Source organism: Mauremys mutica, chromosome 2, assembly GCF_020497125.1.
Source record: "Mauremys mutica isolate MM-2020 ecotype Southern chromosome 2, ASM2049712v1, whole genome shotgun sequence".
Taxonomy (NCBI): Eukaryota; Metazoa; Chordata; order Testudines; family Geoemydidae; genus Mauremys; species Mauremys mutica.
Window position 1 is genome coordinate 253,721,519 of NC_059073.1, and position 17,580 is coordinate 253,739,098.

Genomic DNA, 17,580 nt, shown 5'->3' on the forward strand with positions numbered 1-17,580 from the left:
ATTCAAGATGGACACACTGGGCACAATAATTCCTGCACTGGATCAAGGGGACTGGTTTACAGCCCTCAAGCTACAAGATGCTTATTTTTATATATTAGTTCATCCAACTCACAGACGCTTCCTACAATTCACAATCGGTCACAACCATTTTCAATACAGAGTTCTTCCTTTCGGCCTCTCCACAGCGCCGAGAGTCTTTTCCAAAACTCTAGCCGTGGTCATGGCTTACCTCCACAAACACAGGATCACACTTTTACCCTATCTGGACAATTGCCTCATCAAGGGCAACTCCTATGGCGAAACACTTCAAGCTACCCATTTCGCCATCTCCCTTTTTCACAGCCTAGGCCTCCAAATAAACATCCAAAAATCCACCCTGACACCTACATAACAGATCGAGTTCATCGGAGCTCATCTCGACTCAGTCCAGAGCAGGGCCTCACTCCCATATCACAGATTCCTCGCTATCACACAGCTCATACGCATGCTCTCTATTTGTCCCAGGACACAAGCAAGAATCTGTCTACAGCTCCTTGGTCACATGGCAGCCACCACCTTCGTGGTCCAGTACGCCAAGCTACACATGAGATGTCTTCAGGGCTGGCTCAATTCCAATTTCAAACCCAACAGACACACCTTAGGGACGCTGCTAACTCCTCCTCCCAATGTTATGGCTTCCCTACATTGGTGGACAAGACCAGAAAACCTCTGCATGGGGGTTTCCTTCCAGCAACGATCCCCAACACTCATACTCACCACAGATGCTTCCCTAATTGGTTGGGGAGCGCATTTAGGAGGACATAGGGCACAAGGCCGGTGGTCTGCATCAGGGATGCACCTACACATAAATCTCTTAGAGCTCAGAGCAATGAGGCGAGCATGCCTTCATTTTCTTCCCCTCATAAAGGACAAATCTATTTGGGTCTTAACAGACAATATAGCATGCATGTACTACATCAGCAGACAAGGGGGAGCCCGATCACATTCCCTTTGTATGGAAGCCATCTGACTATGGAATTGGTGCATACAAAATCAAATATGAATCATCGTTTCCTACCTACCAGGTTGCCACAACACTACTGCCGACGCACTCAGCAGGCACTTCTCAACAGAGCACGAATGGGAGCTGCACCCTGCAATACTTCAACAGCTCTTCTTCCTCTGGGGCACCCCATCAATAGGCCTCTTTGCCACAACCCAGAATCGAAAATGTCCCGTTTTGCTCCAGAGCGGGACTCGGGACTGCAACCCTAGGAGACGCATTCCTCATCCCATGGAACAACTCTCTCCTGTACGCCTTCCCACCAATCCCTCTACTCCACAGGGTTCTTTGGAAGATCATAGACGACAAGGCCCAGGTCATCCTTATTGCCCTGGCTTGACTGAGACAGAAGTGGTATCCTTACCTACTCCACATGTCCTCTCGTCATCCACGGGCTCTCCCCAACAGGCCAGATCTCTTTTTCCAGAACAATGGACAGGTTCTTCACCTCCAGCTCCAAAAGCTCCACCTCAGCCTGGTTCCTTCATGGTTCCAAACCCATGAACTAGCCTGTTCCAAGCAAGTCCAATACATCCTCCTGCACAGTAGAAAAGACTCCACTCGTAAAACCTATTTGCAGAAGTGGAAGTGTTTTGCCCTCTGGTGCTCAAGTAATCACTTAATGCTCAATATGGTGACCCTCCCTAACATTCTAGACTACCTTCTGAAACTAAAACAGGATGGACTTTCACTCAGCTCCATCAAAGTGCATCTGGCGGCACTTACCACCTTCCATGACCTGTTAGAAGGTTATTCACTCTTTACCCACACCACCGTAAAACGATTTCTCACAGGCCTGCAAAATCTGTACCCTGAAATTTACCCAACGGCAGCTACATGGAACCTTAATCTTGTTCTTCATGCTCTCATGAAACCTCCATTTGAGCTCTTGGCTACCTCCTCTCTTCTCCATATGTCCATGAAGGTAGCTTTCTTAGTTGCAATAACATCAGCAAGGAGAGTAGGTGAAATAAGCGCCCTGATGGCCCATCCTCCCTACACAATCTTCTCCAAAGATAAAGTCACTCTGAGACCACAGCCTAAATTTCTCCCTAAGGTGGTATTCACCTTAACCAACCTATATACTTACCTACTTTCTATCCCAAACCTCACAAGCCTCCACACGAGGCAACCCTGCATACTCTCGATGTCAGGCGAGCAATTGCTTTTTACTTAGACAGGACTAAGCCATTTCATAAATCTCCATGACTCTTTGTCTCCATCACCAAAAGATCGAAAGGTACGGCTATCTGTAAACAATGTCTGTCCACATGAATCTCTGACTGCATCAGATCCTCTTACCATATTTAAAATATTCAAGTGCCTGAAGGCATTAGAACTCATTCCACTCGAGCTCTGTCGACATCCGTTGCCTTCCTACATAACATACCCATTTCTGACATCTGTAAAGCGTCTACATGGTCCTCTGAACACACATTTGCCAAACGCTATGCTATCACGCAAGATACCACGGCAGACACCATAGTAGGCAGTTCTCTCTACAGTACTCTCTCTTTGCCACAACTCCAAAGTCCCACCGACCATAGTGGGAACTGCTATACATTCACCTAGAGGGAAGCACCCACAGGGACAGCACTCGAAGAAGAATGGAAAGTTAGTCACCTTGCAGTAACTGAAGTTCTTTGAGATGTGTGTCCCTGTGAGTGCTCCACTCCCCACCATCCTCCCCTCTACTTTGGAGTACTAGTATAATTGCTCCATGGTAGAGAAGGAACTGAGGGGGGTGCGGGATGCAGGCACTCAGGAAGATTCCAATGAGACGGGAGATACCAACTGAGCACCTGCATCCCGAACAGGCACTGCTACTGAAAATCTCTGATCAACAGTGCCAGGACACACTGACACCTACAGTGGAGCACCCACAGGGACACACATCTCAAAGAACTTCAGTTACTGCAAGGTGACTAACTTTCCCTTTTCTTCTTTCTTGATCAAGTTTAGTTACCTTCAGTTTATTCTTTAGCAGTAGTGTATACAGTTAGCTTAGAGGGGCATTGTCCACCCTTGGGATTGGGCATGTCCCAGTCTCTGGACTTCCAACCCTGTGCCTCCTGGGGCAAGCCCATGCCGGTGAGCAATCCACACTTAAGCTGTCTGAAGTGTCTGGGGGAAGCCCATGTGCAAGAGCATTGCCAGATCTGCCATAAGTTCAAGCCTTGTACAAAAAAGGACAGGGAAGCTACGCTAAGGGCCATCTTGATGGAAGCTGCACTCAGAGCCAAGCTGGTTGGACTCAGCATCGAGTACCTTGACATCAGTGCAGAGTGCTCCTCTAGCAGCATGGGTTTCTCCACATAGTTCTCCTTTACCAGTGCCGAGAAAGAAGCACAAGAAACAATGGTCCAAGAGGGGATGCTGCTCGCAGGTGCCATTGAATCTGGTGCAGGACCATCCACTGAAACCTGGGGGACACCATGGCAATGGCGAGATCGCAGTGCTGTCCCCCCAGAGGCCTTCACAGCGGCTGAGGACCTGATCTCCTGATACTGCTGACCCAGGCAGGACTACTTCCAGCACTGGAGATATCATTGAGTAGAAGGAAGCATTTTGTCCCAGGTTCTTATCCTGTACCAGGTCCTCAGATACCTTCCCGAGGGAAACCGGCCCTGCCGACACCAGTGAAACTTCCCCGCTCTAGCACCAATCCCTGGATCCTCAGCACCGGCCAACGGAAGCAAGAGGTTCGACCTCTTCCTGGTCTCCCCAAGCTGACTTGGAGTCAGAGATGGAGTCCAGCACTCAATCCAGGGGGCTGTTACCCATACCTGACACACATCCCACTGGATCCCCATGCACGCATCTGCCCCAGAGGGCAGTGGCCTATTTTGGAATCCATGGGGGTTCCTTCCAGTACCATGGCTACCTTCCAACTGTTCATAGTCAGTGGTTCCCAAGAGAAGGGCACCTCCGCCACACCATCCAGCACCTGATCCTGATTCCAGTACTGACACTCAGGAGTTAGGCCTGCGTGATGTGGTTGGTGCAGAAGACGAGGAGGAAGGTCCCCTCTTGATGCAGTTCTCCTCCTCTTCCCCAGACAAAGCTGTGTTGGGACTGAATGGTTTGGTGCTGCAGGATGGCTTTAGAGTTCACCAGGCGCTATTGAAAAGGGTGCCTTCTAACCTGGGGCTAGAGGTAGAGGTGGCTTAAAGAGTCCTCACACAGCTTGATCAACATCTTGGCTGCGGCGGTGCCATCAAAGGTGGCCTTAGCCCTCAACAAAGCCTTTCTTGGTCCAGTCAGGTCCCTATGGCAGACCCATTCCTCTCTACCTCCTATTTCAAAAAGAGCAGAGAAGAAGTAGTATGTTCCTGCCAAGGGGTATGAATACCTATATTCCCTCCCCTCCCCAGTCCCTTGTGGTCACAGCGGCCAACGAAAGAGAAAGGCAAGGGCTGCAAGGTGCAACTCCGAAGCCAAAGGACTCAAAGAAGCTGGTTTATTCATTAAAAAAAATAAAGACAAAAAAACGGTGAGAGTTAAAATTGGTTAAAGGAATCAACTACATACAGTAATGGCAAAGTTGTTGGTTCAGGCTTGTAGCAGTGATGGAATAAACTGCTGGTTTAAGTCAAGTCTCTGGAATACATCCGCAGCTTGGTTGGGTCATTCAGTCCTTTGTTCAGAGCTTCAGTTTGTGGCAAAGTTCCTCCAGAGGTAAGAAGCAGGATTGAAGACAAAATGTTTCCAGGTCATATTTTAATCAGATAACATCACAGGAACCCTCTTTGGTCTCTGTACAGGGGGCACTGATTGAGAGAATCAAGGCATACCTCTGTCATAGGTCTCACCCCCACTTGGAGCTGTTGGGTTCCAATATGGGGACCTGCATGGATTTATCTAAACTTAAATCCTAGTTTAGATCTGGTAAAAGCTGCCACCACCCAATAAGGTACGTGTATTGGGACACAGTCCTTCCCCAAAATCCTTGGGGATCCCAAGAGCCCCAAATCCATGGAGTTCTTACACCTAGGAGAAATAAACCATTCCCCCCTGCTTCCTCCCCCCTCCCTTTTCCTAGGAGAGATACCGGGATCCAACTACAGAGGGATGCCTCCCTCCTCCCCTTTCCCTGAGAATACCCAAGGAAAGATTAACCAAGTTCTTAACAGAAAAGATTTATTAAAAAAATAAAAAGAAAGTAACTTGTCTCTGTAGTATTAAGATGGAACAATACACAGGGTCTAAACTTATTAATCTCTGGAGAGAATCCCCCCCTCCTTTCTTTCTCAGTAAAAGCAAAGTAACAGCAAACAGAAATAAAGAATTTCCTTCAGCAAACACACAATTGCAAATGTAGAAATCAAATTATAAGACTAATCCGCCTTTCTAATTAATACTCACTATTGGATAGTAGGAACTACTCCAGGAGAACTTGGAGACATGACTGGCCTCTCTTAGATCCAAAGAGAGCACGCAGAGCCAACAAAGAACACAGACAAAGGCTTCCCTCCACAGAGATTTGAAATTATCCTGTCCCTTGATTGGTCCTCTGGTCAGGTGTTTCTCAGGTTACTGAGCTTGTTAACCCTTTCCAGGTAAAAGAGACCTTAACCCTGATCTGTTTATTTATGACAACCTCGCCAGTAGATTGGCTCAGACCCTCTGAGCAGCCGCTCGGCAAGAACTCCCAGACTGGGGCTGACTGTCTCCAAGGGCTTGATACTGATCACAGGACCATTCGAGGATTGGAGATCGCCGGGCCGTCATCACCCGTCTCCAAGCAGTAGGTCGCACTAGTCAGGAAGAGCCTCCCAGAAACCAGCCCATATTAGCGCCCAGTCCCGTTCGACGTCCCAGTACTGTTTGAGTAGTGTGAGGTGTGGATTGCCAGGTCTCCAACGCAGATCTGCCAAATGCCGTCGGTCCCCGAGATCCCGACCAAGACACCCGTCTTGCTCAGACAGGTCAGCTTGAGGAGGCAGTGACCGGCACCAGTTGGACAAGAGCCACCGCTCCTCCCGATCCTGGTCGCCCAGTACCAACCACTCCGCTTACACCTCCAGCACGGAGTGAAATTCCCTGACTGTGGGATAGGCCCTGGTACCTGTGGTTCAGGCTACATCATCAGCACCGAAACCTGTCCCATGGCCTCAGGCGCAGTGGTCGGCACCATGGTACCCATGGAACCCTTGGGCGTTCACCCAACCTTCCCAGGCTGCCTAGTCAGTGTCAGGAACCTTGGAGAGGCCAGCGGACTCAGTATCCTGTTCCCCTCCGGTGTTTGAGGCATCGGGCGTAAAATCCCACAGGTCCAGGAGGACCCAGGAGAGCAAGCTGCTGGACCACCAATGGAAGTGGTGGTACCCGCGGCACTGGCATTGTCCTTGTCATCACCAGACGAGGCTATCACAGGGCCCCCTCACTCAGCTCCTCAAGATGACACCAAAACACACCAGGAACTTTTGAAGAGGGTCGCTTCCAACCTGGGGCTTCAGGCAGAGGAACTGGAAGACCCCCCAGACTCTCTGTTTGCTCCTTGGCTCCGGCCAGGGTGGCCCTACCCCTCCATGAAGGGGTTTCCAAAATCACTAATGCATACCCCCTCCTCCTTGGCCCCTATCTCTAAGAGGACCGAACGCAAGTACTTTGTGCCAACCAAGGGGCATGAGTACTTATACTCCCACCCTGTCCCTAATTCCCTTCTGGTAGAGGCGGTTAACCACAAAGAGAGGCAAGGTCAACCCAGGGCTATCCTCAAAAATAAAGGACTTGAGGAGGCTGTATCTCTTTGGACATAAGATTTATTCGTCTTCCAGTCTTCAGCTGAAAGTGGCCAACCACCAAGCCCTCCTTGGCTGATATGACTTTAATATGTGGCAAGCCCTGGCCAAGTTTGAAGGGTTGCTCCCCGAGGCTTCCAAGAAGGAGTTCCAAGTGATCATCTATGAAGGCACAACCACGGCCAGGGCAGCCCTCCAGGTGGCATCGGACGCTGCTGCTGCTGCTGCCTGCACAATGGCTTCCAGTATCTCCATGTGGTGAGCCTCCTGGCAGTTCCTCTCTGGGTTGTCCTCTGAGGCTCAGCAGTCAATGCAGGAGTTGCCTTTCAACGGCCAAGCCCTATTTGCTGGAGCAAGTTGCATGGCTTGCAGGACTCCGTCACCACCCTGAAAACCCTGGGTCCTTACGTCCCAGCCCCGGCACGTAAGCAGTTCAAACTGCAGCAGTCTCAGGGCCAGGGGAGCCAGCCTCAGCAGGACCAGCCCCACAAACGAGGCAAGGGCTACAAGTGCCGTCCGAGCCATTGGGCTTGACCCGTGCCAAGCAGGGGGCCAGTCATTTTAAGGGTGCACCTAAGGGTGACTTACCAGACGATTCCCGAGATCCACCTGTCCTAGTGTTGTCCAACCACTTTTCCCTTTTCCTCCCTGCTTGGACCACTATAACCTCGGACTGATGGGACCTCAGCACAGTGAGCTGGGTTATACCCTCCAATTCCTTTATACCCCCTCTGCCCACCCACCTTCCCCATCTCTCTTCAGACTCTTATGAGAGTCTTCTTACGCAGGAGATAAAGGGGTTGCTACAGCCGAGTGCGATGGAAGAGGTTCCTCTCAAGTACAGGAACAAGGGGCTCTATTCCTGGTACTTTTTAATCCCAAAGGCCAAGGGCGCTCTATGGCCTGTCCTGGATCTGCGAGACCTCAACAAATACCTAAAGAAGTTAAAGTTCCGCATGGTTTCCATGGCTTCTATTATACCCTCCCTGAATCCGGGAAACTGGTATGCCAACCTCGACTTGATGGACGCCTAATTCCACATAGCGATCTTTCAAGAACACAGATGCTTCCTCTGGTTTATGGTGGGGCCCCACCATTACCAGTTTGCGATCCTCCCGTTCGGCCTGGCGACAGCACCAAGAGTGTTTACCAAGTGCATGTCAGTGGTAGTGTCTTACCTCAGGTGCCGGGATATCCATATCTACCCATACCTTGATGACTGGCTTGTCAAGGGCAGCTCCAGGTCTCAAGTCCAAAGGGATGTTGTGGAACTTCAAGCCACATGCTGCGCTCTGGGCCTACTGGTAAATGACAAAAAGTTGACGTTAGTGCCGGTGCAGAGGATAGAGTTCATTGAAGCGGTCCTCAACTTGACCTGTGCCAGGGCATTCCTGCCGGTGGAAAGGTTCCATGTTGACGAACCTCATCGAGGAAGTCTCCATGTTCCCTCTGACTACAGCCAGAGTCTTTCTGTGCCTGCTGGGTCACATGGCAACGTGCACTTACATGGTCCATCATGCCAGGCTCTGGATGTGGCCTCTGCAACAATGGCTGGGGATAGTCTAATCCCAGTCCTGAGACCCCCTGGAAAAGATCATTACTATTCCCCAGGTGATACTTACCTTGCTGTGATGGTGGACCGACCATAGGACAGTCCTGGAAGGGGTTCGTTCAACAATCCCCCTCGCTCCATCGAGTTGGTGTCGGATGCCTTGGACCTCAGCTGGGGTGCACATCTTGGCAACCTCCAGACACAGGGTTGTGATCCCTGGAAGAGGCGAAGTGGCACATAAACATCAAAGAGCTCTGAGCAGTCCAGCTGGCAGAGTCTTCCTGCCCCACCTGTCGGGCATGAGCCCTGACAGACAACATAGCCTCTATGTTCTACATCAACAGGCAAGGGGGAGTGTGCTCGTCGGCTCTCAGTCAAGAGGCGCTCTGTCTATGGGATTTCTGCATCAGCCACGAAATCCACCCAGAAGCTTGTCACTTTCCCGGCGTCAGGAATAGGCTGGCAGAACAGCTCAGCAGGCACGTCTCCTCTCACACTCCATCCAGAGGTAGCCTGCATGATCTTCCAAGGTGTGGAACTCCCCAAGTGGATCTGTTCGCTACCAGACAGAACAGGAAATGCCACCGGTTTTGTTCTCGGCAAGGTCTGAGGAAGGGCTCCCTCTCCGATGCCTTTCTCCTGTCGTGGTCAGGGAGTCTGATATATGCATTCCCTCCAATTCCACTCATCAGCAGGATCCTGGCAAAGATCAAGAGAGACAAAGCGCAGGTTGTCATGATCGCCCCGGCATGGCCTCGCCAGCATTGGTCCGGCATGCTTATGAACTTGTCAGTGGCCCCTGCCCAACCAACCAGACCTGTTGTCGCAGGACCATGGTCAGCTCCTACGCCCCAACCTCGAGTTCCTCCATCTCTCAGTGTGGATGCTGTGTGGCTGAATCCGGAGGAGCGGACCTGTTTGGAAGGATTCCAACAGGTTTGTCTGGAAAGTAGGAAGCCCTCAGCTAGACTGACTTACCGGGTCAAGTGGATGAGGTTTTCCCACTGGGCATCCAAATGTGGCCTCTCTCCCTTGCATTCTTCCGTACAGGCTGTGCTGGACTACCTGCTCCATTTGAGGAATCAGGGCCTGGCCCACTCTTGGTGCATCTCGCGGCCATGTCCGCTTTTCACCTGCCGATCCAAGGGCAGACGGTGTTTTCCAATGACATGATGATCAGATTCTTGAGAGGGCTCAAGAAACTCTTCCCACAGATACGGGCTCCTGTCCCGCTGTGGGATCTTAACTTGGTCCTCTCAAGGCTCACCAGTCCGCCCTTTGAGCCGCTGGGTTCCTGCTCCTTTTCCCACTTGTCATGGAAGGTCGCATTCCTGGTGGCAGTGATGTTTGCAAGACGGGTCTCTGAAATTAAAGCCTTGGCCTCAGAACCTAGAGCAATTTACCTAGCCAAGTGGAAGTGTTTCTCGGTGTGTTCTTCCCAATGAGGCTTCTCACCAACTTAGTCACCCCTCCAGTGCATGCTGGAATACCTGTTCTATCTGTAACAACAAGGCCTATCCATTTCATCTGTCAAGGTGCATCTAGCATCAGTCTCAGCCTTCCAGCCTCTGGTGGGCAGTAAGTCAGTCTTCTCACATGAAATGTCCATTCACTTCCTTAAGGGTCTAGAGAGGCTTTACACTCAAATTTGCAATCCCGTCCCTCCCTGGGACCTACATCTGGTCCTGTCGAGACTCTCAGGCTGCTGGTATAGCTCTGTTATATCTCTCCTGGAAGGTTGCAGTCTTGGTAATGATTACCTCGGCCAGGAGGGTCTCAGAAATCAGGGCCCTTACGTCAGAACCCCTATTTATGATGTTCTTTAAGGACAAGGTTCAACTGCACTCCCCTCCATCCAGAATTCCTCCCAAAGGCATTCTTTCAGTTTCATAGTAATCAGGCAATTATCCTGCCTGTTTTCTTTCCAAAACAGCACAAAAATACAGAGGAGTGGCATCTCCATGTGCTTGATGTTAGATGTGTCCTAGCCTTCCACATGGAGGGAACCAAGCCGTTCAATAAATCCATGCAGCTCTTTGTGGCAGTAGCAGACAGGATGAAAGACTTACCAGTTTCGGCCTAGAGAATTTCATACTAGATCATTTCCTGCATTCACACATTCTATGAGCAGACAGGAGTCCTACCAGCTGCCATCTTGACAGCCTATTTGATGAGAACTCAGGCTTCATCAGCGGTGTTTCTGGCCCAAGTCCCAATCCAAGACATCTGCAGGGCAGCGACCTGGTCATCAGTACATACTTTCTCATTACGTTCCTAGAGAGTAGTTATCAGTGGTTCACAGTCAAACTGGAAAGGCATATTGAAGGATCCCTCAGGGATCAGTTCTGGGTCTGATTCTGTTCAATATCTTCATCAATGATTTAGATAATGGCATAGAGAGAGTACACTTATAAAGTTTGCGGACAATATCAAGCTGGGAGGGGTTGCAAGTGCTTTGGAGGATAGGATTAAAATTCAAAATGATCTGGACAAACTGGAGAAATGGGCTGAAGTAAACATTCAATAAGAACAAGTGCAAAGTACTCCATTTAGGAGGAACAATCAGTTGCACACATACAAAATGGGAAATGACTGCCTAGGAAGGAGTACTGCAGAAAGGGATCTGGAGGTCATAATGAATCACAAGCTAAATATGAGTGAACAGTAATGCAAAAAAAGCAAGCCCCATTCTGGGATGTATTAGCAGGAGTGTCATAAGCAAGACACGAGAAGTAATTCTTCCGCTCTACTCCACATTGATTAGGCCTCAACTGAAGTATTGTGTCCAGTTCTGAGCACCACATTTCAGGAAAGATGTGGATAAATTGTAGAAAGTCCAGAGAAGAGCTACAAAAATGATTAAAGATCTAGAAAACATGACCTATGAGGGAAAATTGAAAAAATTGGGTATGGTTAGTCTGGAGAAGAGAAGACTGAGGGGGGATATGATAACAGTTTTCAAGTACATAAAAAGTTATTACAAGGAGGAAGGAGAAAAATTGTTCTCCTTAACCACAGAGGATAGGACAAGAAGCAATGGGCTTAAATTGCAGCAACAGTGGTTTAGGTTGGACATGAGGAAAAACTTCCTGTCAGAATGGTTAAGCACTGGATTAAATTGCCTAGGGAGGTTGTGCAATCTCCATCACTGGAGATTTTTAAAAGCAGGTTAGACAAACACACGTCAGGGATGGTCTAGGTAACACTTAGGGTATGGCTACATTTGCAGCCGTACAGCGCTGACACGGGAGCGCTCCTGCAGCAGCACTTTGAAGTGCGAGTGTGGTTGCGGTGCCAGCGCTGGGAGAGAGCTCTCCCAGCGCTGCAGGTACTCCACCTCCCCGTGGGGATTAGCTTACAGCGCTGGGAGCCGCGCTTCCAGTGCTGAGGCAGTGTTTACACTGGCACTTTGCAGCGCTGTAACTTGCTGCGCTCAGGGGGGTGTTTTTTCACACCCCTGAGTGAGAAAGTTGCAGCACTGTAAAGCGCCAGTGTAGCCAAGGCCTTAGTCCTGGCTTGCAGGGGACTGGACTAGATGACCTCTCAAGCTCCCCCCTAATCCTATGATTCTCCTCCCACTACGCCCTCACCCAATAGGCTAGGGATCACACCAAGTTCGGTAGAGCAGTGTTGCAATCTTCATGTCCGTGAACTAGCAGCCAAAGGGGGAAACTACAGACAGCTCAGATAAAAAGCTTCCTGTAGTTGTTCACATGGTCATGGGTGCAACTGCAAAAATTGGTCCAAAATCATGACACTTGCCAGTGCTGGCACCACTGCATTGGTTCCTTGGGACCACTTGGCTGTATTACAGACTTAAGTGTTTGCAAGAGTGTGGCCTCCGTTTCCTTAAGAATAGGACGTTTACCACTTTATTTGCTGCAGAGAGTGATACTACACAGTGTTATAGAAGCCTGTGGTCTGTCTTATTCTGAACATGAGTGATATTTATGGATAATTGGTGAATACATGTTTTTTTTCCTGCAGGTATTGTTCCACGGTTGATTAAAGTTGCTCCTGCTTGTGCCATAATGATCAGCACCTATGAATATGGGAAGTCCTTCTTTCGTAAATTAAACAAACAAAAAATATACAAAGCTATTAATTCTCACTCAAGCTGAGATTGCAACGATAGTCAAGGTATCTGGTCAAAGGTTGTGCCAACTTTGACTGTTGACTAGAATTAAACTGTTCCAGACCAGGTAAAATTCAACCATGACATTTGCTAACCAGATGCAACTCCCTTTACTTAGCACTTCCTTCAGACTGTTTATGCTTATGAATTATTTCTGAATTCAAAGAAGTGTAAGAGTGCTATGTGCTGTGTATATTCCTAGAACCAGTGTTTAAAATTTCATGTGAATTCTCTCTTTAAAGACCATGCTTCTAGAGAGCTAAGGAAGTAAATTGATAGTTTTATAATCATTTTCAGAAATGGGTAAAAAGCACTTTGAGATTGGTCAGAAACATGAAATAGTATTTGCCACCTGTATTAAAGGAAAAATCTCTTTCAGTGGAAAATGAGACTGGTATGGAACATGATCATTTCTGACATGCATTTTAATATTTCTCTAAATAGCCTGTTTTAAATGTATTTATGCTCTGAGAATCTATTAGGTTTGTGTTCAGAAAAATAGACAATATGTAAACAAACATGGAAAGTCTTTCATGAATGCTCAATCATGTACCTCGGTATGTTTAGATATTTGTCCCTTCAAGGAGTGGTTGTCCTGGCATCAGTCTTCTTTGTTATTGAAAGTTAGGTTAAGTATTTCATCAGTGCTTCAGTGAGACCGAGGGCAGAAGGGGGCACCATTAAATAGCCTTTAAACAGAACCCTAAAAAACATTTATATTTGGCCTTCCATATATGTGGTTTGAAAATTGCAGGTAGGAGTATGCTATAGATCACAAGTATAATCGTTAGGAATCTTGTAACTTTCACTGGTCCTGTATTGATTAGAAACGTTACATTACACAATCTCGAGTTAAATGAATAATCAGAATTAAGTTGTTTGCCATGTAACCCTCCGCATGTTTTTCACTTTGATTCTGTTGCCATTTAGGTTGGAATTTCAAAGCGAAAGTTTAGTATTTGGGTTCCATTGCAGAGCCATGTATTAAGCTGATTAGCTGGTTTATTTTTAAAAGTTGGAAATCAAATTTCCCACTAAGAGCCTGATCCTGGATTTTTGCACATCCAAAAACTCCAGAGGGAAGCTTTGTGATGTCCAAGCAAGGTAGGAGGGAGCCTACAGGAGGGTAAAATGTGCTACCTATGACAGACTAGTTGTGTGCAATCTTATTTTTGAAGTACAGTGGCTATGATGCTAAGGAATTTTAAATATTAAGATGTCTTGTATACTTTTTGAGTGCATGCAAGAGGTATGATGAAAGCTTTCACAAACTAACTTCACTTCCATAGCATCTGAGGACCACAACCTAGTTCTTTAAGGTTTCTTGGTGGTGAAGGGGGGGAGGTGTTAAACTTTGTCAGGAGTTCATCTTTATCACCTAAAACTAGAGTATGTATGTAGGTGACCTTTCTACAGCCCTGAAGCAGTAAGCTAGAAATCACCAGTTCATTTATGGCTCTTCAGGGTTTTATCGTTTCATTAATTCTGGACTGCTCTTTGTCCCCACTGATCACATTGTAGGATTTATTGTTGCTATATTTTTATGCACACTACTAGTACATCCACTTCATAGTGACTAAGTGTTGCCTGTCCTGCTCACAGAGTTCAGTAAACTAAGATATGTTATGTGACCAAGGAAAGAGAGCTTTTCTTTTCCTTGTGGAAAAACACAGTTTTGCACCCTTATTTTGCTAGCCATCAAAGATGAGAATTAAGAGTCCTGCAGGTTAAAAGGATGCAGAATAAACAATGGTGGGAGGGGGCAGGAAAATGAGTTCTCATTCAAGTGATCCATGAAGAATTCTTTCTCAGGATAATTTACACTTTAATAATATAAAAAGAAATAGCACTTTATGAAAACTACATACATCCCAATAAAATATGTGAAACATTCAAATATTTTCAAAATGGAGATAAAGAATGTAATACATGATTTAATCAGCATGGAAATGAGTTCATATACTATCCATCGATGGGATAAAAATGTTAATGTTTAATAAAATCAAATGTTTTCTTGTTTTGTGATCCTGTGTACAGATGGATAATTAATTTTGTTTCTGATAGTAGAAAGTTTAAACTCTTATTCATGAATATTTATTTCATCAATTTGACTGTGGTTTAATATAGATGCTTCTTGATTTTTTTTAATTGGTTGTGTTTTGAAGCCTCAGCTCTGTTCTGTCTGACACCTTACACTTCATGCAAAAGGTAGCTTCTAAAACCAGGCTTTAAACTATCCCACTTGGTTTACGTAAACCTGTAAAAGAAAAGATGGTAAATTTGAAATACAGAAAACATTAACCCTATAGCTGAGCCCGTGGACAGAGAAGGATGGATATGTTGAAAATGAATGACAGTTGCTGAGATAGTTACATAAGAACAGCCATACTGGATCAAACCAATGGTCCAGCTAGCCCAGTATCCTGTCTTCTGCCAGTGGCCAATGCCAGGTCCTTCAGAAGGAATGAACAGAACAAGAAATCATCAAGTGATCCATCCCCTGTTGCCCATTCCCATCTTATGGCAAACAGAGGTCAGGGACACTTCAGAGCATGGTTTTACATCCCTGCCCGTCCTGGCTAATAGCCATTAATGGACCTATCCTCCATGAACTTAACTAATTCTTTTTTGAACCCTGTTATAGTCTTAGCCTTCACAACATCCTTGGGCAAAGAGTTCCACAGGTTGACTGAAAAAATACTTCCTTTTGTTTTAAACCTGCTGTCTATTCATTTCAATTGCTGACCCCTAGTTCTTGTATTATGAGGAGTAAATAACGCTTCCTTATTTACTTTCTCCACACCAGTCATGATTGTATAGATCAAGGATAGGCAACCTATGGCACATGTGCCGAAGGTGCCATGTGAGCTGATTTTCAGTGGCGCTCACACTGCCCAGGTCCTGGCCACCAGTCTGAGAGGCTCTGCATTTTAATTTAATTTTAAATTAATCTTCCTAAACATTTTTAAAACCTTATTTACTTTGCATACAACAATAGTTTAGTTATATATTATAGACTTATAGAAAGAGACCTTCTAAAAATGTATTACTGGCATGCAAAACCTTAAATTAGAGTGAATAAATGAAGACTCGGCACACCACTTCTGAAAGGTTGCCAACCTCTGGTATAGATCTCTACCATATCCTCCCTTAGTCATCTCTTTTCCAAGCTGAAAAGTCCAAATCTTCTTAATCTCTCCTCATATGGAAGCTGTTCCGTACCCCTAATCATCTTTGTTGCCCATTTCTGTACCTTTTCTAATATATCTTTTGAAATGGAGTGACTACATCTGCACACAGTATTCAAGATGTGGGCATACCATGGATTTATATAAAGGCAGTAAGATATTTTCTGTCTTCTTATGGCTCCCTTTCCTAATGATTCCCAATGTTCTATTAGCTTTTTTGACTGCCACTGCAAATTGAGTAGATGTTTTCAGAGAACTATCCACAATGATTCCAAGATCTCCTTCTTGAGTGGTAACAGCTAATTGAGACCCCATCATTGTATATGTATAGTTGGCATTATGTTTTCTAAAGTGCATTACTTTGCATTTGTCAACATTGAATTCATCTGCCATTGCGTTGCCCAGTCACCTAGTTTTGTGAGATCCCTTTGTAACTCTTTGCAGTCTGCTTTGGACTTAACTATCTTGAGTATTTTTATATCTGCAAATTTTTCCACTTCACTCTTTACCCATTTTTCCAGATCATTTATGAATATGTTGAACAGTACTGGTAATTTACTTTGTTGGTTAGCTCCAGTGGCACTTTTTTGGTCCTCTTGCTATTTTTTTAAAATTTGGGGTATACATTTAAATTGAGCCTCTATTATGGTGTCTTTAAAAAGCTTCCATGCAGCTCGCAGGGATTTCACTTTTGGCACTGTACCTTTTAATTTCTGTTTAACTCACTTCCTCATTTTTGTGGTGTTCTTCCCTCCCCACAGGGATGTTAAATTTTATTATGTTATGGTCACTATTACCAAGCGATTCAGCTATATTCACCTCTTGGACCAGATCCTGTGCTCCACTTAGGACTAAACCAAGAATTGCCTCTCCTCCTGTGGGTTTCAGGATTAGCTTCTCCAAGAAACAGTCATTTAAGGTGTCAAGAAACATAACCTCCACACAGGATGCAGAGATAAAATATACCCAGTCAATAGGGGGTAGTTGAAATCCCCTATTATTAGTTTTTTATTTTAATAGCCTCTCTAATCTCCCTGAGCATTTCACAGTCACTATCACTGTCCTGGTCTGGTGGTTGGTAGTCTATTCCTACTTCTGTATTCTTCAAGCGTGGAATTACTATCCATAGAGATTCTATGGTACAGTTTGGTTCAGTTAAGATTTTTACTTCAGTTGTCTCTAGATTTCCTTTCACAGATAGTGCCACTCCCCCACCAGTATGACCTATTCTGTCCTTCTGCTATATTTTATTTTATTTTAGTTAGTCTGATATAGTTGGTTTTAGTAATGAATTGAAAACTAGAGGTATGATCACAAATAAAATAGTCATTTACTTCACTGTGACAGGCCCATAGTTTTTAAATAATTTAACAAACTCTTATTGTTGAGGTCACAGGCTATCCAGAAGGCATGGAGGGAAAAGGAGTCACAATGACTAGTGCCTCAAAAGGCCAAAGACTTGTCATCAAGGGTGTTTATCATCTGTCTTCTGTCATTACACTCTTTTTGGGTGAAAGAACAGGCAACCCCACCCCAAATAATTAACTCTGGATGCTCTTGGCCCAGGCAGGATGTTGCCTTCTGGTGAATAGGAGTTTAAAAGAAAAATAGAATGCAAAATGGAGAAGGAAGATAAGTATGACAGTTGTGCAAGTGCACAGATGAGGGCCCTCTGTCCAACTATTAGAATGCCAAAGGATTTTTAGCAAAAAGGTTAGGAATCTACTTGTTAAATATTTATTATAGTGGCATCCAAAGGCTCCAATTGAAATTGAGGCCGCATTGTGTTGTACAAATATAGAAAAGAGAATCCCTGCCCTGAAAGTACAGAACAATGAAAGCATAAGTTTAAACCAGAAGGCAGATTTATCACTGAAAGAAAAGTGCTTTTTGTGATGTGTATAATTCAATTATGTAAT

The 17,580-nt window shown here is 45.9% G+C and overlaps 1 protein-coding gene across 4 annotated transcripts in view; it reads left to right on the top strand.

Annotated features, from left to right (window-relative positions):
* Positions 1-14,587, top strand: part of SLC25A40 (solute carrier family 25 member 40) — a 79,151-nt gene extending 64,564 nt beyond the window's left edge. For 3 of the 4 annotated variants that reach the window (XM_045005632.1, XM_045005633.1, XM_045005636.1), the window contains one exon: positions 12,326-14,587. In XM_045005632.1, the coding sequence (XP_044861567.1) occupies positions 12,326-12,459 (134 nt within the window). In that variant the 3' untranslated portion in view covers positions 12,460-14,587. The remainder of the gene's footprint in view (positions 1-12,325) is intronic. The other variant, XM_045005635.1, reaches the window with a different exon arrangement.
* The last annotated feature ends 2,993 nt before the right edge of the window (positions 14,588-17,580 follow it).